We start from the raw sequence: 25,532 nt of genomic DNA, 5'->3' as shown, positions 1-25,532 counted from the left end.
TCATATCTACCTGAACATAAGGCTGGTGCTTGCTTCTTTGGCATGCTTTGGTCCTACGAACAATATATGTTGTCTTTCTGTTTTCAAGTTTGATAGGAAACATAGAGGGCCTGTCAAATGCTAATAGATAAGCAACTACAGTAATACATATGGAAACGATGATTACTGGATGGACCACGAAGATAATCTCAGATGGGAATGTTACAGTCTAACTCCCTCGCAGCATCAGTGAGGTATGTCATCGTCATTTGTGTTGCATGCCGGCTGTGAGCCTCCAATGTTAAGCACTTTTCAATCTCCTTATGCCAGTTGATGACACCTGCACTTGAGTATCGGTAAGGATGACCATGGGTGGCCATTATATCCTCATGTTTAGAACTGAATTTGATGGATCCAATAAGCATGAAATTACGGAGGACAGACACGCTAAGAACACGAACATGCGCACTTGGATGAGAAAGGCATTGGGTGGTAGCTGGTAGGCGACACTGCATGTACAAGACTAAGTAAATCACATCAATAAAGGTTTTTCTTGGGCCTGAATGTGGGACCAGATTGGAAAATGTTAACATGGGGTTATTTATTTACCTTCAACAGGTTTGAAAGGCCATCCATGATGGTGGTATTCCCCCACTCATGCACAAGCTGAACTGCTCTAGCTGTTGCTTCCAGGAGCTGATCATTGTTTATCGAGGGAAACATAATCTCAGAATTAACAATCATAAAATACGTAGTTATAGTGGTAGGCGATCTAACATGAAGTCTTTGCAGATTATGCAGAAATCAGTAATGTGATCACAAAGTTCTCTTAAATATCACTCATCTGAAGGAAAAAAAAAGTTTGTTATCTTAAATACCATATTATAAACCAAGATGTTGAAGATGTCTTTTTAGGAAATATAAGATGAAAAAAATATCAAAAATGCTAATCAGCACTATTTTAACACTAGAAAGAAAGAAAGAAAAAATTAGAATATAATCATTTGAATATAGGAGCTACCACAGATGGAGAGGCCAGAAGGCATTTGAAACATGAAAAAGAAATCTTTTAAATGCAATTATATACCTCTAGCTGTGGTAAAGTGCATTCTTCTCCATTGACAAGCATTCCATCTGTGGCACATAATAGAAGATCAGAAGAACCAACTAGAGTTACCAATGATTGTAGGCTATCATGATTTCTCATAAGTTCCACAAGTAGTTTTACAATCCGCTGGTTAATTATCCACATATTTTGACCTTGCTTATCATTTCTTGGAATCCAAGATTGCAAATCTTTCTTCGCCTGACAAGGAAAAGAAAATATTAGTAAACCAAACAAGTGGTTGGGAAGAGAAGAAATCAGCAAAAGTAAAGATGTACTCCTGTCAGTTGAAAATACATTTAAACAAAGTCTCGACCTGAAGGACAATTGCTGCTGATGCTTTTGCTGGTGAAGCTGATACAACATCGCACAAGGCATCGACTACCTATACACAATAAATAGATCTGGTCAGATGAAATAGAATGTGTATTGACAGAGGGAGATTGAATGGACCTATATAATCTGTTCTAGCAGGCTCCCTTTGGCTATAACCACTTATTACAAGTTATCCCTTATTTCCCATGAGAAATTAAATGCAACATCTAATCTCTAATTGTTTTGAAATAGTTTTGTTTTAATCCTCAAGGTTTCCTACTGATAGCCATTGTAGTTGAGAGGTATTTTATGAGATTTTAAGTTATTCTGGAATTCTACGGATGCATACATAGAAGTATACCAGGGTAGTAACACTCTCAGCACACATTGAAGCAAAACCTAATCACATTTGAAGATCGAAAGTGGGAACTTTTGTATTTTGTCGAGCTGTCCTCTTTGAATTAGACATTAGTGTAGAAGAAGTTCCATGGCTTTATTTTGTTTTTAAGTGCATGTGGAAAGAAAACAGTTACAGAACGTTTGAAGATGGGAAAACTATAGGTTGTGGACAAAGGAAATAGGGTAAGATTTTAGGAGGGACCGTTTGTGTGGGGCTTCACCCCTTTGCATGCAGTTTCCAATGTTATTATCGATGCCATCAAAAAAGAATGCGCCAATTAAAGACTTCATGGTTTGTGCTTCAAAAGTTGCATTGGGACTTTTGATTTTAGGGGCCTTTAATGATTAGGAGGTTCAAGGTGTTGCGAACCTCATCAGATGCATATCACATGTCACAATCAATCCTTTGATGGAGGACCGAACCATATGGGTTTTGAAGCAGAGATGATGTATTTTCCAAGAAATCTTTTACAATTCCATTATGCCCATATCTCTTATATCTTCCCATATATTATTGTTTGGGGTGCCTAGAGTTTCATTGAAGATATCTTCTTTTCATTTGGGTAGTCGCTGTTAATAAAATCCTAACCATGGACCATATTATTGCCAGGTGCATAGTCATGTCTAAGTTCCGTTTCCTTTGTAAACCCAGTGGGTAATCTGTTAATCATTTTCTCATCCATTGTTCTTTGTTGTATTTTGCTTATCTAGAATGAAAGGATCATTGGAATCTTTGAAGGAATGAACAACCTATCCAAGAAGTGATTGTTTTTGTTATTCGGTTTTTATTTTTTGGTGTAAGCTCTTGAAGGAGCTTTAAGGGTTTTTTTAAGATGTGAGTTGATATACTTATTTTGGGAGTGAGTTTTGTGCTTTCCTTGTATTGGCTTACTTTTCCTTTTCTTTAATAATATTTTTTACTCATAAAAAAAGTGTGAATTATTTCTCCACACTGTATGTGTGTATACTTTTAATTCAAGGGTAAATGATGTATCCACACCTTATGGGTCTTCTGGTTGTATCTGGTTGTCATAGGTAGCTAGGGTTGGAGACTCATTACCTATTCTAACCATATATATTATGGCTTAGAAAACTCTCCCCCATACTTCTTTTTTTTTTCGGATAGGTATAAAGAATTCATTAGAAATCTTCATAAATCTTTACCACCTCAGAGAGCTGGCACCACAATTTCATGGAATAATGACCTTTATTAAAAAGAGAGAACTTAAGGTAGAACTTTTGTTTGTCTCTTACTATGTCTGTTGGATATGGATATAATAAAAATTAAAATTGAATGGCCAGAAAAGTATACAAGTAAATAATGCGCTATAATTGAGACTTCAAAGAACCATACCTGCCTCCACTCCTGTTGGGCGGAAGTGCTTTCCTCAGTCACTTTTGTTTCTGGGGCTGCAATCAACTTGTTCCACAGCAGTGAGACAACAGAGAAGCAGAACTCTTGTTTCTCTGCAAATGCAGACCTTAGAAGAGCTTGGGCACTGCAATTGACTCCTATGTGCGTGTCTATTGTAAGGAAATTGGCCACATCTGATGCATCCATTCCCAAACTTGCAGTACTTCTCCTTAAGATATGCTTTGTGCCTTCACTTGCGAGTAATTCTTTCTCACCTTTAACGAAAGTTATTGAGTTGGACGAATCCTTGTCACATTCGCAATGTAGGGTAGATGAATGCTCTGATCCACACAAGCTATTGTTTGAACAATTTTTGTGTTTTCTACTATTACAGCATATAGAGGCATCCTTCTGTAATGGTGAATGTACCAACTGTGCTTCTAGTGGTTCTGCCTCGTTGGCAATGGATGCAACAGCTTTGTCGTGAATGTCAATGAGATTATACAGTGAGGATGCCCTCATATAAATTTCATTATCCCATTTGCACTGCATAAGAAGATTAAGAGCATGCATGCAGGCCTTTGACCATCGAAATAATTCGGAAATATGAGCAGCAACCATAGCTGCAGTGATTATCTCGTTTGAGCTGTGCCTCCATGGAGTTCCAACGAATGACGGGTTTAGTGAAAGCAGTGCTTCTAAGATTCCTAATATTCGACGAGTATGGTGAATTGTGGAGTACATACAAATTTGTAACTCATTTGAAGAATCATTAAGTTCTGCAAGCTTTGAGACGCTCAGTACATCTTTAGAAATCATTGGGAGCAACTGAAGTTCACAAGCCAAGGCACAAACAGAAGCCAGAACATAAGAATCAAATGCTGCCATAGGCCCTTGTTTTCGTACTTTTATAGGTTTTTCTTTTTCTCTTCCATATTTTGTTTTCCGGTCATCGGTGACTTCATTAATAGGATAAGCATCACATCTTGGTCTCTTGCTCTCACTAGGACGAGCTTCATGACTGATGCACACAGTTAACACGACAAACAGTAGACGAGAAGCAAGATCCATAGAGGCACATGATTCCAAAAATAATGAATGGACCATCTTTTGAAGCTCAGCGACAGCAAGTTTCTTGGAGGTAGATTCCAATCCACAAACATTTCTTGATTTTCTGATTTGATCTCTGGAGGTTTGAGGCGGATATGATCTTCGAATAATTGCTTCTACCGTTGCAACAAATATCCTCATAAGACATGCTTCAGATGCGCTTCCATGAGGAAGATACTCTAAGACTTTGAGGAGTGGTAAATACCGGTTCCATGATAAAACAGGAACTTGAAATGGGCTTGCAACAATGATCTCAGGCAGATCAACAGCAGAGGAACTTAATGGAATCAGGCCATAAGCTGCTTCCCATATGGTACAAATTCTCCATTCAACCTCAGGACCGTGGGAACAGAACATTGATGCAATACCTTGGGCTGTGGCCTCAATAGTGGCTTCAGTTGCAGGTATTTCCATCTGGTCAAATTCATTTTTACTAGATTGAACAGCCTAACCAAATTTAAAAATTCAAGTGGATCACTGGCATGATTCAATATGCTATTGATAACCGAGTGAGCTACACTACAATAACCTCTTTGAATGTAGATGAATGCAAGTAAAAAAAAATGAAAGAATCCTCATTACCTGCTTTCTATAGCTTAAACCATATTCACCGGGAGGTTCATTTTGAAATTCTAGTCCTTCAGCTTGCTTGAGTGGAGGAAAAAGCAATGCAGACTGCGAAAGTATGCGAAAAAGAAAAGCTGCTGCTTCTGCAGCAATTCCTGCTTTCATGGACATTGCAGCCCCAATTGCATGCAAGAAATGCAAATGCATCCAGTTTCTTGGAAGCTACATTATGAAACCAAAGACAGTCAAAAGTTTGGAAATGACAGAAACGAAAGCATTCATTGGTTTAACTGGAACTCTATTTCAAACCTGAAAACAGCAATATAAAAAACACCAATAAAAAATATATCATAAGTCATGATAAACTGAGTATTTGTCCATTGAAATTTCACTTGTTCAATTTGGTCCAATTTCATTTCTCTATTCAACTATTTCCCTAGTTCAATATCATCTTTGTTCCAAAGTTGACAAGCGTCAGCTTTCATTTCAAGAGGTAGGATTCTTTGGAGTTTGACTCCCTTTGCAATTTCTTGGGTCATCTGGAAGGAAAGAAACAAATGCATTGTTGGAGCACTCACTTCAAGAGGTTATCGCCGGCATTTTGTTTTTGGTTTTATTGGTGTAAAGTTTTAAGGAATTTAAGCGCTTATTCTTTTGAGGAATTGACATCCAGGTGGTATCTCATTTGCAAGTAGGCTAAGTAAGGTGGGACTGTGCTGGTTGTGTGTTATTTATTTATTTTTTTTCTTTTTGTCCGTGATCTGTATTAGACTAGTAGGTTGGTCTTCTTTACCTAATAAAAACTATATCCATTAAAAAAAATAGAGATTCTGCCCGACGTCTGTAGATTCGATGTTGTCCACTAGAAGGGAAAGGTATAACAACCATAAAAAACAAAAAACAAAAAATTTGAAATCAATTCCAACATTCCCAATGACATGGTCATCGATGAAAGCATGGAATTCCCCAATGACGGCATATCTCTATAGGTTTACTCTCAGGAAGAAATTTGATGCTGTAAGGGTTTGTGGAGGAGTGTCCTAGTCAGCTTGGTTTTGTTTTCTTATCCTTTTTGTTATTTTTCGTTTGTTTCCCTTTGCTGCGGCAAAATTTTTTGTTAAATTGAATTAATGTATGTTGTGGACATCCACAAAATTGAGTCTTTCAAGGGTGTTTTTTCTGTTGTTGTGTATTTTGCTCAAGTTCCTCACAGTTTGTTTGTGTTTGCTTTTTGGAGGTGCTCTTTGCCTTGAAAGATCAAGGTCTTTAGCCTTAATTTCTCTTAAATTTGTTTAACTAGCATTGTTGTAAAATTGTAGGTCGGGAGTTATCCTACACTAGTAGCTGGATGGATTACCTTCCCCCATCCCACTCAAGTCTCTGTGTAATTTTCCGAGCCAGGAAATTTTCCTGAGGCTGGTCCGATTGAGGGGCAGGGTATCACCACCAACCTGGGGCTTGCTATAATAATTCAATTTCACTATTTGAGGGGGTTGGAAAGTATCCAGCTTCTCTTTCTAGCTTGAGACTATCACTTGATATTCTTAGTTCCATGAGGAGTGAACCACCCTTATATAGAATAAAAAAAAAGAGATCAAATGATTACTTCTGCTGTATAGAATACTTCATGTCTTCCTTATGTTCAAGTCATTTCTGTTCTCAATTCATCAACCCACATTGTTTTTGGTCTTCCTCTAGTTCTTCTCAAAACCTTGAACTTGCACATTTCTTCTGACTTGTGCCGTCATTGGTTTTCATTGCACATGATTAAACCTTCTCAAATGACTTTCTGTTAATTTATCACCTAATTGGGGCCATGCCTATGATATCTCTGGTTTATTTTTCTTATTCACCTTTCCCCTCACCTATCTCAACACCCCAATTTCTGTTACTTCCGTTCTATGAGCTTTGTCCTTAATTCCCCAACATTCTGCTCCACAATTTTCAGTCTTGTTTCCATCTTATAAAATTTTCCTTCTACTTCAACTGGTATGTGTTCGGACACATGGCACTTCAGAAGATCTCCATGTTGCCCTCCCTGTTCTAATTCCATGACCAACATCCTCATAAAACAGAACCAAGATGACTAAACGGTCATTTTGGGGTGTTTCCTTTCCTGATGATCTACTTTTAACTATATTTGTCCTTGTTGAAGTTGCACTTCATACTTTATCTTGGTCCCTCTTATTTAAAGACCCTTCACAAGTATTTATAATAGAATTGAACGTAAAGCCACTCATTTCTGAGTGAGTAGGGATAAGACTAACGTGTTATAATAGAAAACAGTGATAGTAAATCTGTATGAATTAGATAGCCAGCATAGCACCCACTAATACAGTTTTGGTCATCAGGTCCCTACTTACCCTTATGCCAGGTGAACAGTCTTCAGCTGCCCTAATGAGTCCCACAAGTTGTACAGCGGCATCAAGTCTTGGTGCTTCCAGAAGTCCAAGCAGAAGTCTTTGTGTTGCACTTGGAGGCGCATTAGCATAGTATCTATATTGGAAGAAAAACAGCCTTAGAAACATTTTCAAGAAAACTTCGTTAAAAACAATGAATTCTTTTTATTTTCACCTATGAAACAAGTGTGCATATGGTTCAAGATCTGGCAATCTAGCAACAAGAAGCTCGTCTAGAGCTGTTGTTGGCGGAGGAAGCAAAAGTGCAGGAACAGCAGCTGCTGTCAAAGTAGCAGTCTGGTAGCGGGAAACTTCCTCGTCACACACACTTAAAATAACACCGTCGCCTTTAGCAACAGCCCATCTTGGAGTTGATGGAACAATCTGAGGATGCTGCTTTCCAGATCCACTACCACAAGCTAAATAAACAAAAATTGTGAGTGGTGGCAGTTTGAAAGCATTGATATCTAAAAATATTTTAGATGAAGTACAAAAAATGAGAGATACTGTAGTTACATGCAAAATAGTAGCAAGTTATGCCTGTTTGATTGTTTGGAGAAGCTTATCTCTAAACCAAAGAAATACAAGAAAGCAGTTGTGCCTATGGTCAATTAGTCCTTTCGCTATTTGCTGGGGTGTTTGGTAAGAAAGGAACCGTTGGGTCTTTGAAGGGAAGGAAGCCCCTTTTGATGATATCATAGTAAGTTTTTTATTTTCTTGGTGTAAAGTTTTTGAAGAGTTCAAAGGAGTCTTCTTTGAGTCATTTTTGAGTTGTTTTTTTCTCTTTGTACTCTTCTTGTTGGTCATCTCAACCACGCTTAATGCAATTTGCATTTACCTATCAAAAAAGAAAATATCTAAATGAGACAAGAAATTCCAATATTATTCTCTCCTTCCTTTTGCAACCAAAAGTAGCAGATCTTCTAACTTAAGTGCAAATTCATGAAGAACATACACTGCGAAAAGAGTTCCTGAACCTTCATATTGTTTTTTGATTGGTAATTTTTTATTTTATTGTGATAATATCTTCTCAGAGGAGTAAGTCCGTGAACTTTTCTAACAAATATCTGGTTGAGAAGTTGCAAAATTCTTCGGGAAGACTCACAAATTTTCTGTGGATTGTTATGCTTCCCTCAAAGCAGACATGAAAGTTTTATGGTAGGATTAGGAGATTTAGACGTAGTTTCCTCATTATGAAAATGATTAAGATTTGTTACTTGGCTTTTAATGGAAACAAGGTGTTTAGGGAATCACTTCTAAGTTGTGGGTGATCAAGGAGGTACTAACTTGTAGGTGGAGAAATTACACAAAATCAAAATTTCATTCTATGGTTTTCTTCCAATGCCCTTTGATCTGATCATGGTGAGTACTCTTCTCACTCTTTCTTTCAACACATCTAAGATCATGGTATGGTCCATTAGTTTTCGTGTCCTCTAAGATCACTCTTTCTTTCAAGTTTATTTTTGGATGAACTATGAAACAAATTCTTGCCTTAGGACTTGAGCATGTCAGGATCCTTTGCATATCTAAAACATTCATGTTAATTGAGATGAGCAGAAAATTAACGAAAGAAGGTAGAATTTGAATGTGTATATAAAGAACAATAAGTTACTAACCAGTTGTAGGCGGCCTGAGTTCTCCACCAGCCGCATATTTACCCATGACACCACCACACCTACAAAAGAATAAAAGTCTGAATGAGCTCACTTGGAAGCATCAAACATTCACAATATTTGATAACCAAAAGTACAGAATGAGATATCCAAAAAAACTTGGAGACATCTATCTGAAAACTCTGTTTCACGCAAGTAATTAGAAATCTTAGGTACACTCAAATATTAGAAAACTAAGCTCTATTTTGGTTTTGATATTCAAACATGTGAAAAATGAAAGATCATAAGCGTTTTGTATTTGAAATCAAAATGTGCTAACATGCTAATATCTACCACAACAACTCAAATTGAAGTTGACAGCTTGCAAAGTTGGCAGAAGCCTATGAGTGTTGATACCACGAACTGGGCTCAACCTTCACTTACTAATTACTGACAACTAACTCGCTTGCCTATCAAAAATAAATAAAGAAACCAGACGACTCCAATTCTTGTTCAAATAGTCATAAACTATGTAATAATTGTTATAAACATGCTAAAGCATGCCCCAAGAACAATAGCTTAGTTACCCAAGGTTTGAAATCTCATCTCGAGGCAATGTTTCGATTAGGAAAGACATTGAGATGCTTTCTACCAAAACATTCCGAAGCATTCTGCAACATTACTGAAATATTGGATGTTTCGGGGTCAGTGGTCTTGCCTTCCCATCTAATTATTGGATTTCGTAGTTCTAAGAATGAGTAAAAAAAATTTCTCTTTCCACTTCTAATAAAGCCAGTTTAAGCCCAAGAATTGAGATTTCTAATTGTTATACTTGTATTTTTCTTCTTATTATTCGAATATCTTTTTGCTGATTGTAGTTTAGGAACAATTTCGAGGGAAAAATACTCGGTCGACCTTGCTGTGGTAGGTTCAGGCTAAGACTTCTTCATCATCATCATTATTGTTATAAATTTAAATTTAAATTTATTCTAGTATCTCCTTGCTGATTCTACTTTTGTTGTACAAGGGACACAAATTTAAATTTACATACCATTATATCATTTTCCAAAAGCTGAAGTAATTGGTTATTTGATTTATCTTCTCCGTCCACAGTTTTAATAGATTCTTAACCTGCCTTGTACATGTAGAAAAAACAACTACAAATATTCTCAGAAACCTTTATTTGGTAGTTTGTAATTCATCACTAGCTTCAATAACAAAAAGAAAAAAAAATACATTGCTCTAAATACTTGTACTCATATCCATAGTCTGGAATCTTAGTCTCAAGGTGTGTATCGATTAGTTGCAATTGCAAACTTGCTTTATCTGGACCGAAGCGTAAGATAAACCTTCACTGTCTTCTGGTTACCCACGTGACTAATGTATTGGCAGACATTCCAAGAAAGAAAGAAAAAAAAAACAGTACATGCTATCATTAAGATGAACAATAGGTTCACTTACCAACGGAAATAGTCACTTCTAATACCCAGAGGTGCTGCAACCAATATATCTGTAATCCAGGGAGACAAAGGCCTTAAAAGATTCGTCTCTTCTTGTTGCAAGGGTGAATAACAGGCTTTTCCCTTACTCGTCGTAGCATGGCTTCCACTGCTGCTTCTCTCTGCTTCCCTGTTCTGATGATCAGCCTTATAAATTGGGCGATTGTAGTGTGTTAACACCCGTAAAATTTCCCCACATGCCAGAGCCCATTGTTCAGAATAGTCACTCTGTAATTCAATAAGAGTACTGAGTTGTGGTGCCAGCATTTAAAAATGTATTATCGGTCTACTATTACTACACATAAACAGTGCCATATGCTTCATCAAACGAATGATAACACATAGAAAAAAGATAGTTATTCATGAGCCTAAACTTGCAAACGCAAGGTGAAACCCAATATACAGTATGGTATAAGAGGGAAAAAATTGATAACAAGTACACATTATTAGTTTGATCTGGTGATTCCATACCTCACTGCTTGGGCAGACTAAAGAAATGAAAGAACTAAATGGAGGACTAGTCTTATGGTACACCAATGTACCATCAATTATGCATGAAATAATTGGTAGAAGAACAGCAACCCCATGCTCAGGATGATGGAGGACAAACATCGCTGGAAAATAAGTAAATAGGTATAGGTCATTATGCTTCCACAAAAAATAAAATCTGGGAATGTAACTTTATTGGTAGAATCTGTTAAAAAAGAAGAGGACAAAAGTAGTATTCAAATACCCAATACTTCATCCAAAAGGCGCCTTTCTGTGGATGGATAACGACTCCGGATTAGCTGTAAGAAGAAAAGAAAAGAAAAATACAGATCAGTAGCTAACAAATTTCTTCTAGCATTATTATTATTATTATTCTTTAATTTTTAATGCGTTTTTAAGTGTGAAAGTGAGTTTTGATCCCACTGAGCATTTTCTTTTTTGTTTTTTGTACTTGATAATGTTTGTATTTATTTGGAGCTATTGTGGGGTGCCAAAAGTACCATGTTTATTCCACATCGAACACATGTCTACATCAAGATAAGTACTGCCTGTGAAAACCCCACTTAAAAGTCAAACGAGCGCTATCTGTTCCCATATGGATGGAGGTTGGGATAATCTCCAAAGAATGACTAACAGCTGTGTCGGATGATCCAAGACACAAACCAGCTAAAGAAAACAAAAAGTGATCTAGGGAAATAGCATAAAAAACAGAAACCATTGTGATTATGCAGAATCAAGGGCAAATCCTGGAAATAATGGGAAAAAATATTCGAAACTTAGTTGGCCAGAGTTCTGAATTGAACTTTAGCTGACTTGAGCATGGAGTGTAATTGGTAGGTACCCGATGGAAATTGATTTTCCAAATAGTTACAATACATTGGCTGCAGTTTAGTGTATCTGATTGTTTCAATCTTTCTGCGACATGCAAAACTAGCCGAGAGATGAAATATCAAATGGCATACCTTATCAATATCATTAGGGAATCGATCTGATGTGAACTGGCCAAAATATTCAACGTAGGCAATAATTTGATCCTAAATGAAAAAAAGAGAGGATCAGAGCAAGAAAACCAGATGAGGAAATATGAGGGATTAAAAAACAAAGAGAAGAAAACATATAATAGTTTATAAAACATTATCGGTTGAAAATAATTCAACTGAGAGACATGGTTGAAATCATATGTTTTTCATCCCTGCTAGTTTTTTTAGAATTAGTAAAACGGAAATAATGCATCCAAACAAAGATGCCTAATTGCCTATAAAAGAAAAGTAAGCACATTTTGGCCGATAAATGTTCATGTTATCCACTCTCTGGATGTTTAGTGTTGATTATTCATTTTATTTTACCCATTTACCTTGCACACTTATATTGCTTGGGATATGTGCAGTTTCTTTCTGAATTGTTTGGACATCAAGTGGGTTTCTTAAAAAACAGCTGTTGGATCTCTTATTCCTAAGCATAGAGGAACCACATCAATCCATCCCAAACTTGGTGGTTAAACTCAACCCATGAGCATTTTTGTGCAGGTTCTTTAGAGAACTCTGTAATCTGTCTTAAGTGGTTGTCTTGTAAAAGAAATTCCATTAGTTTAAATGGTACTCATCAATCACACAACACTTAAAGCACTTCTGCAGGTGCCAGCTAGCTTAGTTGATAAAGTCTTTGGGTGATGATATCAGAGACCTGGTTTCAAATCCCGCCAGCACCAAGTTATTGAACCCATTAAAACAGTCTTACCGATGAAAAATAAACACTTTAAGCATTTCTCCTCTTTAGTTACCCAAAACTAATTCTAGAAGATGACTGCAGAACCTCCACGTGGTTGACATGTGGAAGTAGTGTATTTGGGAAGGTAGCAGTGCAGAAAAAGGTGATACGCCTTTACTTGGGATGAAGACGTTCTTGTATAGAAACTACCCTCCATATTATTCATTATATGGTTATTGAACTTTGCATGTCCTTCGTGGGCAGAAGCGAATATTATTTTTCCTGATACCCCTCACTGCAAGAATGATAGACTGCGTGAGCTTTCAATTTTTCTACCTAGATGATTCCTTATATAACTTGACAAGGACTAGCGGCCCATGGTTTGAGCATAGCTTAAGTCATGGTTCAAAATAATGGCAACAGAGCAGAAATAGTGAACTTATATTACAATGTATTTATTCTCTTTACATTTGGCACCTTCAAACTACAGAGAACTTCCAATTTTGATATTACAATGTTTTCTTGTTTCTTTAAGTGCTCTTTTATTTCTCCAATCATCAATTGAAGGGCTGAAATGCACTATTAGTTTGATCAAGAACCATGATTGGAGTATTGCCTTATCTTAATTGCAAAGGCTGTTGAACCTCGAAGATAGTAGTCCATAAGCCTCGCAGCAACAAACTGGAAGCGCAGGAGACTAATCTACCTTACGACACAATGTGCAAGTGCACTATTTTGCTAATCGGAGAAGTTAAAGTTGTTCTATTATCGATACATAAAGAAAAAAGTTGTTCTATTATCAGATTCATGTGTTCCGTTGAATCAAGATAGTTTATTGTGCATCAGATTTGATTAAGATAACCTAATCTAGTAAGAGTTATTTATGTCTGTTGGAGTCTCTAAGGTGGTGTTTTCCATGTACTATAACAATACACTCAACTGATTTCTAGCATATGGATTGTTAAGATCCTTAGGATAAGATTTAAACTTTCCATTCCATTAACACCTAGGTATTTTTGGCACATTGGTTTGGGTCTTAACATTTGGTACTAGAGCCAACCCCAAGGGGGCTCCTTCATAGTATGAGATATGGAAGGTGACTCCGCCAATGTTTTTAGAGGCGTGTGAGGCTCACACCATGAGATCCACCTCAAGATGAGGCTCATTAAAAATGCCCTAAAGCATAAGGTTGAAACCTTAAAGCAATTAAGGCTTACACCTCAATGTGAGGCAAAGGCCTTGAATTTCATCTTCTTTTGAAACATGATTAATCTCATTGGAACACCCTTCCACACCCTACACCCATAAGCATCTTTAGTTTCACCACTTTGTCATTCACAGTTCTTTACCCCCAAACTTTGCAACAATAACACTTCTCCTCCACCCCAAATCGTTACAACCATTTTCCTATTGGAGTTGAATTCATCAAGTCAAAACGTTTAAGTCTCAAACCTCCCCATTTTTTTAAGGGTACAAATTTTGCGCCAACTAACCAAATGTTATTTTCTCTTCCCATCCTTATTGTGTGAAAAGAAGTCTCGACAAATTATTTCCAACTTCAACTTCAAACTTCTCAACATAGAAAGTAGATAAAGAAAATAGTTAGGAATGTTGGTAAATAAAATTTTGATGTGTGAACTTTCCTCTTTTAGAGAGATGTTTGACTTTTCAAAAACTCAACCTTCTCCCCATCTTCTCAATTATCGTATCTTAGATCTATTTCAATTTGTAAATAGACCCTAATAGCAGTCACAAAGAAGAGGAGAGCAAGACCACCACCTGAAGATCAATTGAAATCGTCAACAACTCAATTCCTAGAATGTCTCCAACTACAAAAATCTTACTCTTCCTGTAATTAACTGGCATACTTGAAATCACCTCAAAAAAGTCTAAAATACCATTAAGGAACCTTAATTGCTCCAATGAATGGTCCAAGAAGATAAGAGTATTTACAAACCGACGGTGTATATCATCGTCACACTTTGAAGTCAACAAGGTCACCAGTGGCTTCGACCTTCTTCAATATCCATTCCAACGCTTTAACTACCACAATGAATAAGTATGGAGATAAGGGATTCGTTTGACTCAACCTTCTTGAGCTCTAAAAGAAACCAGCGAGATGAAAGTTAACTAAAATGGAAAATGACGCAATAGAAATGTACTTAATAATCCAATGCACCCATCTCTGAAGTGTTTTTTTTTTATTCTCTTTATTTTTACTAAAAAAATAAGATAATTGACTCTCTTAACCAAAACCCTCTTAGACTTCTCATGAAGTTTAAACATTAATGGTAGTTGTTCTTTTTCATTCATTCTTCAATAAAATTACAAGAGAATCAAATAATTGAATACACGTTTGATGAACCAAAGAGTCATGCCATGAATACCCAACTATAATTACGACTCCCACAACTGTTGAACTCCTTAGATTAAGCTACAACATACACACTTTCTTAGACAAACTATTATTCTACTACTTTAAATAATTGACTTTAGTAGCAGTCCCTTATTATGCATTTGAATAGCAATGCTATGAAAATCAGCATACATGTCATCTCTCTAACTTGTGATAAACATTGACCTCAATGTTAAATTTAGGGCATCGATTTTTGAACTTTAGATAAGGCACCATGAAGCATCATCTAGAGCTAAGCACGACTAATGCACAAGCTCTGTAATAACCCCATTGATTCTTTTCACCATGCGACATCCATGATTTGTTTAGGTTCTAAGGCCATTGTTGCATCCCTTGGATGGGAGGGTTGACACACTGGAATTTGAGCAATTGATTTCTTCTTGAATTGAGATGCGGAACACTGGATGTTGGCATAGGTAAACCCAATCCCCAATTGAATATTCATTATCAATTCGATGAAGGTCAATTGACATTTCCATTCGTCCTTGCGCTCACACAAAGATGCCTTTGAAGAACTTAAAATCATATCTTATCCCTCAAAGTCCAATCCACATCTTGAACCTTCGTGAGAGATGGAGGCGGCATTCCATGCATAGCCTCAAAGGGGTATGAGTGGTGTTGCATCACCATTCAATCCAAAGAAACCAAGTTCATTCCTTTGGTCAACCATTAATGAAGCATCGAAGATAAACTTTTAAGCAATGATTTAGAGAACTAAGTTTTGCCCATTTGTTTGAGGGTGGTAAGAAAAGGTCATTCGAAACAACTACCTTCCAAGATGAACTATTGCCAGAAAAGACTAGTGAAGGTAGTTCTCGATTCTCACAAGGGATTGGGGCATGCCATGTAGCTTGCATATATATTTTATAAAAGCTTGAATCACTTATCTTGTTGTGTAAGGATGGTTAAGGGAAATTGAGAGGGCATACTAGCATAACCAAATTTCCATGGGATGAAGGAAAACCTTCAATGAAATCCATAGCAATATCAGTCCAGATTTTGTCATAAATCAACAATGGTTGAAAGAGATGTGCGGGAGAGATTTTTAGTTTCATTGAGTTGACAAACTAGAATCAACCACGATTTTCTTTCCCCTTCATATACTCAATTTGATAATCATACCCCATATGTTTAGGCTGATCTTTTTCTTTTTTGATATCATAGTGTTTCCTCACATCTTTTTGCGATGGGACTAGTCTTTACGGTTGTATGGCCCAACCCCACGAAAATTTTTCAACATGTATCTAGGTTAGTTTGGAGGTCACCCAATTTTGAACACATGACCAAAGGGAATAAACCCATGTAGCTAGTTTGGTGGGTGCTGCTTACAAGATTATAGCAAGGGAAATTGAAGTGTTACAGGATTTCGATTGGTTCGGAACAAAGGGCTTTTATTAGGAGAAGATTAATTCTTGTTGGGGTGTTTATTGTCAATGTGTGTATTGACTCGAGTGAAAGAAATGAAGCCCAGAACTGTGGGTAAGATTGATATTCGGAAGGCTTACAACCATGTGAGTGAGGATTTTTATTATTATTTGATGTGGATGTTGGACTTTGGGGAGGTAGATTATGGCAAGACTCATTGGTTCATCCAAAGTGTATTCAATTATTTGATTATCTTGTAATTTTATTGAAGAATGAATGAAAGAAACAATTACCATTGGTGTTTAAACTTCATGGGAAGTCTAGAAAGATTTTGGTTCCTCTAAAAAAGAGTCAATTATCTTATTTTCTTTAAATAGGGAGAAAAAATAAAAAAAACACTTTAGAGAAGGATGCGTTGGATTATGAAATACATTTCTATTGCGTCTTTTTCCATTTTGATTAATTGTTCTCGCATTGATTTCTTTTGGAGCTTAAGGAGGTTGAGGCAAAGAGACCCCTTATCTCCATAATAGTTCATTGGGGTGATGGAAGCGTTAGAACGGATGTTAAGGAAGGTCATGGTCAATGGTAACCTTGTTGGTTTTAGAGTGTATCAAAGTGTGTCGATGGTTCACACATTCAGTTTGTAGACGACACTCTTGTCTTCTTAGACCATTCGTTCGAGTAATTAAAGTTCTTTAGTGGTATTTTGATCTTTTTTTAGACGATTCAAGTATTTCAATTAATTGCGGAAAAAGTAAGGTTCTTACGGTTGGAGATATTTTAGGAATTGAGTTGTTGACGGTTTCAAATGGAGGTCTTGCCTTCCTCTTTGGGACTGCCATTGGGGTTGTTTACAGATTGAAATAGATATGAGATCCAGTAATCGAGAGAATAGGGGAAAAGGTTGAGCTTTTGGAGTAGGACATTTTTTCAAATTAGGGAAGTTGATACTCATCAAAAGTTCATTGGCTAACATTCCTAACTATTTTCTCTCTAGTTTCTGTGTCAAGAAGTATGGAGTTGAAGTTTGATAGGATTTGTAAAGATTTCTTTTGGCACAACAAGGAAGAGGAAATATCATTTGGTTAGTTGACACAAGATTTGTACTCTTAAAAATGGGGTGGTTTGGAGTTTAGGCATTTTGACTTTATGAATTCGACTTTGTTAGGATTCCCTTCTTAGGGATCAATTCCCAGACCTTTATGTGATTTCTTTGAAGGAAGGTTAAACCATTTCAGCTTTCACAACTAGGGAGGGGGAAGTTGTGACTCGAGACTTGGGTTTTTGTAGGGGGGCTCAATGATTGGGAGTTGAGTTCTTTGTGTAGTTTGCTCTCACATATTGAGATTTTCCCTTTGGATGGTCACATTGATTATCGTAGGATCTGGGACTCAATTCGTTTTTTCTATCACGAGTGGTTCTAATCATCCTTGCACTTTCCCCCTTTTCTAAACTAGGGAGGAATGGTGCCCTTTAAGGTATCAATGTTCATGAGGTTAACAACTCTTGAGAGACTACCGATCTTGGACCAGATTATTCGGAGAGGACTTCATTTGGCTATGTTTGCTAAGATAGCATCATGCAACCACCCGCCTTGCTCGACTTCTTGCCAAAATCAGCTCCATCAAGCACTAGTAGTTGTGTACTTGTCTTACCCTCTAGCTCATATTTCATTTCCTTCACGATGAACTTACTTCTTCATTTGGGCGGAATTCTAGAAAAATAGGACCAAGTGTTAGCTACCAAATAGCCCCCAACACCACTGTCACATCCTCCCAAGGGTAGAAGTTAGAAATCGACAGTAATGGTGAGGTCTTTGTGGTTGTTGCACACCTCCCTTCACCTTCTAATCGATCCCCATTTACCACCATCACTTCAAATTTGTCCTTTCGGGTTAGTACAACACTTACCCGTTTGATTGTTGTATGACTCAGAAAGTTGTGTGAGCTCCTTGAATCAATGGTTATAATCATAGTTTGCAATTCGGTGGACGGGAAAAAAATGTTACGAAAATAAATTAGCTACCATTCGGAATAGCGATGCATCGGTTCGCTCGAAAATTTAACGAAAAAAATGTAGGACGGTAAAAAAATACGATACGAAAATAGTTCGAGAATGATTCAGATCCAACAATTTTTAAAACTTTCAAAATTTTGAATATATATAACATATGATATGACCTAATAATTCTAATCTACTAATCAAATTATCAATATTTAAATTAAAAATATCTTAAGTAAACAAGTAAACAATCCACAATCACATTCATCCAATAAAATATATGTTCGCAATTAAATATTTAGTTTTAATCCATCTAATAATCACGGAAAGAGGCAGAGTAGAGTAGCAGATTACAGAGAGAAAGTGAGAGAGGGGGGAGGAAATTACTTGTAGAGACTGTGAGGATGCATGGAGCAATGGAGGACTAAGGATATCTTTGGTCACTGACAATTTGGTGACGAAAATTTCACCGGTCGGCAAACGGCCAACGAGTAAACTCCATGGTGGGCAAGTGGGGGCGATTTTCAACTTAGGGCTTTTTTTTCCCCTTCTCTTGAGCTTTTAAGAGAAACAGAGAGACGTTAAGAATAGGGAAATACGAAGTATTTTATTAAAATACTTATTATATGTCTAATTCGTGAATCAATCGCGAATTTACTAACTATGGTTATAATGGTGGGTTTTTTATTTATGAAACCCAACGCACACACAGTTTGAGGAGCACGGGATTTAACAATGGATTGAATTGATATCTATGGGTGGTCAAATGACTCATTCGATAATTGGCCTCACAATTTTCTTCCACCTCCACTTCCTTCTTCGATCAAGGTATATCAATAAAATATGATTTTTGTGCCTTACACCAATTGCTCAGATGATATTTTCCATCACAATTGGAGTATAGACCTCCGTCGACTGTCACACGGTCCCAATTTACCAAGATATCTTCAAAAAAAGATTTATATAAACTCTTCAAATCTTTTGCTCCAATAAAATAATAACCTCATAAGATATTAGTGTTCCTTTGGTTGGTGACTTTAGGGAGACTAGTTGTTTTGGACCAGTTTATTAGAAGAGGTTTCATTTCTCCAAATCAGTGCTGCATGTGTAGAACACAGGATGAAATGGTGGATCATTTATTCATTCATTGCCGGGTGGCTCATCACATATGGTCGTACTTCTTGTCGTTGTTTGGGTTAGTAGGTTGTTTTCCTCGTTCAGTTAGGTCGATGTTGGAATCTTGGTTGGTGTTGGGAGGTTTTTTCTTGATTTCTAAACGGATTCTTTAGTTCTTGACTCCATTTGCAATTTGTTGGGGTATCTGGAAAGAACGCAATCGATGTATCTTTGAAGGGAGAGTTGCTACGTTGGAATGATTAATCATTTCTATTTTGGAGTTCATGTACTCATGGAGCAAACTTTATAAAGAGTTTAAGGGGATTTTCTTTGAAGACTTCGTTGTGCGGTGGGATAGGATTTGTTCACTGCCGAGAGAGTAACTTGTTGCTCGCGTTATGTTGTCTTATTTCCTTCTTTTGGTGTGTTGTTTTCTTTTCTAGTTGGTTATTTTGTTCTGGGTTGGTCACCTCGACCCCCTAATTTTCTCTTTTTAATAAAATTATCTTTATTGATAAAAAAATAAAATAAAATAACCCCATAATGGACAAGATCGTCTCGTACAAAGATTGTTCATTTCCTTCAAAGACCATGTTGTTCTATTCCAACCATGCCCAAATAGACAGCAAAATGAGTTAAAAGACCAAAGGATGCTTTTTTTTTCAAGGGGATTCCTTTCAAATACCAACTATGGAAAAGATTTGTGAGAGGAGGAAAAACACAAAGAGTCTTTGAACAAAAACAGAAAATGATCCTAAACCTCTGAACAGAAAGAGCAATGGATTAAGAGGTGGTTGGACGATTCCCCATTCGACCTACATAAAAAACAGAAGTTTGCTAAAGGGATTCTTCAAACCATCAGCTTATTCAAAGTGAGAACTTTTTTCATACATTGTCATCGAACTGAAGAAGACCTTTGAAGGGACTTTGGTGCCCCAAATGACCACCACGTTGGGGAAGGAATCACCTGAGGAAATTAGCGAGTTACAAAATGAGCTCACAGAAAATCTATTGTCTTTGTTGGGCTCCCAGACGAGAGTGTCCTCCACAAAGATTGTTTGGAACAAAGATAGTTTGTCTAAAAGATTGGAGACCTCTTTAATTTCCCAATCATTAAAATTTCTTTTGAAGTTGAAATCCCAAGAAGAAAAATATTCCCAGCAAGAATCAAGAACTCTTTGAAAGGAGTTTATTTTTTCGTAGAGAGAAGAGATTAGATAAAATTGGGAATTGTTCTCAAAGATGGATGATTCCACACCATCAGTCTTCCCAAAAGTAGACTCGAGATACTTTTCCAATTTTGAAGGCAATCCTTTTGCGAAATTCCAAAAGAATATTACATATCCCTCTCCAAACGCTACCCTCATAAGTTGTGAATTTTGGGTCATTCTTGATGTAGTGAAAACGTGTGAATCAATAGATTCGATAGATTGTGTTCAATGGAACACTCTAAATCTATTTGAATCAATAGATTCAATTGATAAACAAGTAATAGCTTAAAAGAAAATATAACATAAAGCTAAAAAGTGATTGAAAGAGAAAAGATAATTGAATTGCTTGATTGATTATTATTAATTTTCGGATTTGGAGTTCCTTATATAGATAACTCTATCATAACAATTTAAAATCCTACTAAAATACTAAAAATTAACATTCTTAACATACTTATAACATAATACTAATTTTCTAATCCTATTAGACTCAAATTGGACACTTCTAATTATAGCTTAAATAATAAAAATAAATTTAAAATAATTAGAAACTAACAAGGAATTGTACTTCTAACATAATTATGTAATAGAAATCCTCTACTAGAACTAGAAATAGAAATCCTAGTAAACTCTAAGTAGGATTGTAGATGTCCTACATCAACTCTCCCAATCAAAAGGATCCGTTCAATATTTTGCCTTTATCACAAGCCCTGGTTCTCCTCCCCAAATCTCTAAAGTCATTTCCTTAGAAGAGTTATGTTCATTAAACTAATTCTTCTTATTCTTAAGCCCTCATTTTTCTCGGGCATTTTACGGAGATGCAATTTCCTATTCCCTTTTTTTTTCATTACAAAGGAAATCACAGGTCAATTTCTCAAGTCACAATTCCACACTTCTGGGAATCGTAAATAAATAAAAAGTAGATTGGAATGCTCGATAGTGTGCTCTATATGAGTGTCACTTTACTCCCCTAGGATAGGTATTTCAATTTCCATGAATCTATTCTTTTTGCTATCTGATTGACGACCATGTCCCGTATTGACTTGCTCCTATAAGCAAATCCCAAAGAAAGGCCTAAGTAAGATGCAGGAAGGTGATCCACTTTACAACCCAACAAACCAGCTAATATGACCACATTAGAGATAGAGTCAACCCCAAAAACCTTACTCTACCCTAAGTTTATCGATAACCTAGAAGTTGTTTCAAAACAAACCAAAATACCATCAAAATTTGTATTTAGCAATCGAATCGTCCAAGAGAATAATGGTATCATCTGCAAATTGAAGATGTGAAACCTTCGGACCCTCCATGAGAGAAAATTTTGATTTCTCATACCATTGATACCATTATAAAACTTCACTTTGTGAATGGAAAGACGTGATAGCCATCATCCTTTCTTCTGGGTCAGTGTGGTGATCTGCAAAGAATTGCTCAACTCGATACATCGTTCTTTTAGAAATAGGTATGAGAAATTTGTGATTTCTAATACCACCAATAGCATTGTAGAACCTCAGCTTGCAATTGGAAAGACGTAATAGCCATACTTTCTTCTAGGTCAATGTGGTGATATGCAAAGAATTGCTCAACTCGATAAATCAATTTGACTAGTCTCCTTCAAAGTTGAGAAAATTCAGTTTTATTGTCTGAGATTAGATTGACCCAGACGAACCATAGTGGGACGATTCCCCCTTTTCTCCTCATGGAGGACCATACTCATATCATTCTTCAGTGGTTTCCTTGTTACCCTTCTCAATTGAATTAGCCCATTGTTCATATTTGCCTTGCAAGTTTGTCAATTTTTGAAGGATTTCTACAAGAATTTGTTGTAACGCTCCATCCCCGAATGGTTCAATCAACTTATACTCTAACATGGCCATATATAATAAAACACAATTGTGGGGTCAACTTTACTACAGTTATGGGGGGATAAGCATCCCATCCAACCTTAATATGGGACCCACATTAATCACTTTATTATCTTTCTTTACCAACTTTATTGTCTATCGTCTCCTCCCCACTCCTTTTTAATAGTATCCCTCGAATTTTATTATCTTTCCTCTTTTACATACCTCTGACTTTACCAGGGGCGGAGCTAGGATTTTGCTCATATGGGGGCAATCAAGAGTAGAAAAAAAATTGTGGGGACAATTAAGAGAGAAAAAAATAATTGTGGGGGCGATTAAGAGTGGAAAAAAAATTGTGGGGGCAATAATGGCAGATTTCTTTATATGCCGCTAAAATGTGTTTCAATAGCACATTAATCCATAGAATTTGAAAACTCTTGTGGTGGCAAGTCCCCCCACTCTAAATCCGCCCTTGGACTACTATGTTTCCTCTTTTACCCCATTAACCTAATTTATTGTTTTTCCTCATCTCCCCTTAATAATACCTCCAACATTATTATTTTCCTTTTTTACCCCCTTAACCTCATTTTTTGTTAACGATGCCTCTCCAACTTTTTTTTTTTTTTCATTTTTACCCTCTTAACCCGAAAGAGGATGCCCATGCCGTAGGCATAGGCAATCTCTAGTTAGCTCTAATGCCAGTTTGATGCATTCTTTATTTCTTTTGCCTATTTTTAAAGATAATTGACTCTCTTAAAGGGTACCTAGAACCCCCTTAGACTCCCAATGAAGTTCAAACACGAATAGTAACTGCTTTTTTCATTATTAAATAAAATTACAAGAGAATCAGATAATTAATTGAATACACATTGGATAAATAGAAAGATCATGCTATAACTACTCAACGACCCTAAGTACCACAATTACTGAATTTCTAAGATAAAGTAACTACACACATACATAGACTCTTACTCGACAACTTCGATTATTGACTATAAAAAACCGACCCTTTGCCATGCACTTGCATAGCAATATCATGGAAAGTCAACATTAGTATCATTCTCCCTTGTCGATTGAGAAGCCGGACGTGTTGGCTGCCGATCGTGCTCAGTAAAATTCATGCCAAAATTCTCGATTGGTACTTAGTCATCATTCGGTCTTGGCCTTGTGGTTTTACTCCCTAGAAGTTGCGAGTTGCCTCCCCAGCTTAATCCTTAAATATGGTGGGTTTGATAATGGCATTTTTGACTAGAAGGAAGCCAAATGACTAGAGTTGTTACCGCGTCTCTCTTTCCTACCAACTAGGGGAGGGAGAGAGAGAGAGAGTTTAGTATCTAATATTTATATATATATATATAAGTAGTTCTTCACTAAATAACTAATCTTTCAAATTGATATTCTTCCAAGAACAATCATAGAATTCTTAGAGGATGTTTAGAAACCCATAAATAAAAAATAAATAAACATGCAAAAAAAAATATTAAAAAACTTTAAAAACAAAAAAAACAAAAAAAAAAATCGATAAATTCATCAGACCTATTTCATCAGTAATCAATTTCGCAGATCCAATACCTATCTAAACAATAGAATACCTGACGCTGTTGAGCATCTTGTGGTGGAGGCCAGAATAATGAGGAAAATTCGAGACTATCTATCCATCTTTCGTACAAATTAGCCATCGAAATCTAAACCTCAACCCAATAAAGCTTCAAACTTTAATCGTTCTCAATCAAATTCGATTTCCAAGAAGTTTAAACTCATTAATTCCTTCGTAAATCCACACTCATAAAGTCCTAAACTTCACTTCGGATGATTCAAAACCTCAATCAATTAAAAGTTTACAAACAGATAATTTCCAACCTAAATTTCTGCAAGAACAACAACAACAACATCAAACAAAAAAAAAACAATTTTATCAAAATCTGTAATTAAAAAAATTACTTGAATAAGATAAAATCAACAAATCCAACACGCAAACTCATTTTTTGGTCCCCAAAAACTCTCGAAATCGCGATCATCCATGAAAGCGGAACTTTGAGTAGAAATCATGTATATTTTTTACAGTAAAAAACGCACGTATTTGACCAAAAAAAAATTTCTAAAAATGAACAAAAAACAGAAACAAAAAAAGAAAACCTGGTTTTTCATCCGAGAGGCTAGGGTTTATGAAAGAAGCTATGTTATTTGGCTTACGGTTTGCTTTAGTCTCAGTGGGTATTTATCTCTGTTTCGTGAGATCGAAAGGAAGGAAAGTTATAAAAAAGGTCTTTGGAGAACTAATATCGGTTTTATAGGCTCTCTCATTTGTTGGCAGTCCAATGGCTGGGATACTGCTTACGTGGCAAAGATATTTTAGGTTACATGTATGTGGTGTTTGATATGGATGTACATGCATCCAAGGTTAATATTGATGTCAATTTAAGAATCTCATTTACATTCATGTCTTGCATATATTGATAAGCCGTCTCCTTAATTTAATTACTAAAGTTGTCAACCAAATGGAAGATATGACTGAACGTTCGATAAAATGACTGAAATAGCCTTGAACTTCGATATCCCAAGCGCCTGAGATGTAAATTTGGTCTGGGAACACTATTATTTGCTTTATCATGAACTCACGACATCAGATGTGTTTCTTTCCATATATGTTTTCAATGGGAAAATTATGAATAATGTTTTAGTGACCTCAATATTGGACTGAGGAAAAGCATCTATGGTTCCCATACATTCAGGGGCGGAGCCAGGATTTTGTATTCGTGGGGGCAAATTACAAATAGAAAAATTTTCTGATTTTCTATGGGGGCAAAGTAGTAGAATGTTAAAATTTTGTGGGGGCAAATTACAAATAAAAAATTTTCAAAACTTTTGTGGGGGAAAAGCATAGAATGTTAAAAAAAAATTTAAGTTTATTAATACTTCCCTATGCATTTTAGAAATTCTTGTGGGGGCAATTGCCCCCACTGCCCCCACTGTAAATCCGCCCCTGCATACATTTTCACGTGAAGGTGTGCAATGTGAGATCCCATCTTGAGGTCACTCCAGCAAGACTTAAAAGGAAAAA

The 25,532-nt window shown here is 36.4% G+C and overlaps 1 protein-coding gene and 1 long non-coding RNA gene across 8 annotated transcripts in view; one reads left to right on the top strand and one right to left on the bottom strand.

Moving 5' to 3' along the window:
* The window catches only part of LOC147402790 (uncharacterized), a 39,905-nt gene extending 26,502 nt beyond the window's left edge, over window positions 1–13,403 (top strand). For 2 of the 4 annotated variants that reach the window (XR_015177338.1, XR_015177334.1), the window contains one exon: window positions 9,699–9,917. This is a non-coding gene — a long non-coding RNA (uncharacterized LOC147402790). Of the gene's footprint in view, window positions 1–9,698; window positions 9,918–13,050 lie in introns of those variants that run through there. The other 2 variants (XR_015177335.1, XR_015177336.1) reach the window with 2 other exon arrangements.
* On the bottom strand, window positions 51–24,201 carry LOC147402789 (protein GIGANTEA-like). 4 transcript variants are annotated; one of them, XM_086438142.1, is made up of 15 exons: window positions 24,064–24,201; window positions 11,771–11,842; window positions 11,053–11,107; window positions 10,791–10,933; window positions 10,282–10,547; window positions 8,845–8,903; window positions 7,404–7,647; window positions 7,193–7,325; window positions 4,845–5,051; window positions 3,153–4,709; window positions 1,401–1,469; window positions 1,240–1,285; window positions 1,067–1,113; window positions 589–675; window positions 51–488 (listed from the first exon to the last, which is right to left on the bottom strand). In XM_086438142.1, exons 1-15 carry the CDS (start codon window positions 24,148–24,150, stop codon window positions 189–191), a joined length of 3,372 nt encoding a protein of 1,123 aa, XP_086294268.1. In that variant the 5' UTR covers window positions 24,151–24,201; the 3' UTR covers window positions 51–188. The 4 variants fall into 4 exon arrangements, with proteins under 4 accessions (XP_086294268.1, XP_086294265.1, XP_086294267.1 ...); XM_086438139.1 differs by having other exon boundaries at window positions 1,067–1,285; XM_086438141.1 differs by having other exon boundaries at window positions 1,067–1,285; window positions 3,153–4,676.
* Window positions 24,202–25,532: the final 1,331 nt, after the last annotated feature.

The sequence above is a fragment of the Akebia trifoliata genome, chromosome 4 (genome assembly GCF_017979445.1).
Source record: "Akebia trifoliata isolate Shusen 1 chromosome 4, ASM1797944v1, whole genome shotgun sequence".
NCBI classification, from domain to species: Eukaryota; Viridiplantae; Streptophyta; class Magnoliopsida; order Ranunculales; family Lardizabalaceae; genus Akebia; species Akebia trifoliata.
The sequence above is the reverse complement of the archived record's forward strand: the minus strand, read 5'-3'. Positions and strand labels throughout refer to the sequence as shown.

Coding starts and splice junctions, on each gene's coding strand:
- LOC147402789 (XM_086438139.1), bottom strand. CDS start 24,150: ATGGCTAATTTGTACGAAAGATGGATAGATAGTCTCGAATTTTCCTCA. Junction 10,548..10,790: donor TAGTCTGCCCAAGCAGTGAG/GTATGGAATCAC, acceptor ATTGAATTACAG/AGTGACTATTCTGAACAATG. Junction 7,326..7,403: donor TATGCACACTTGTTTCATAG/GTGAAAATAAAA, acceptor CTTCCAATATAG/ATACTATGCTAATGCGCCTC.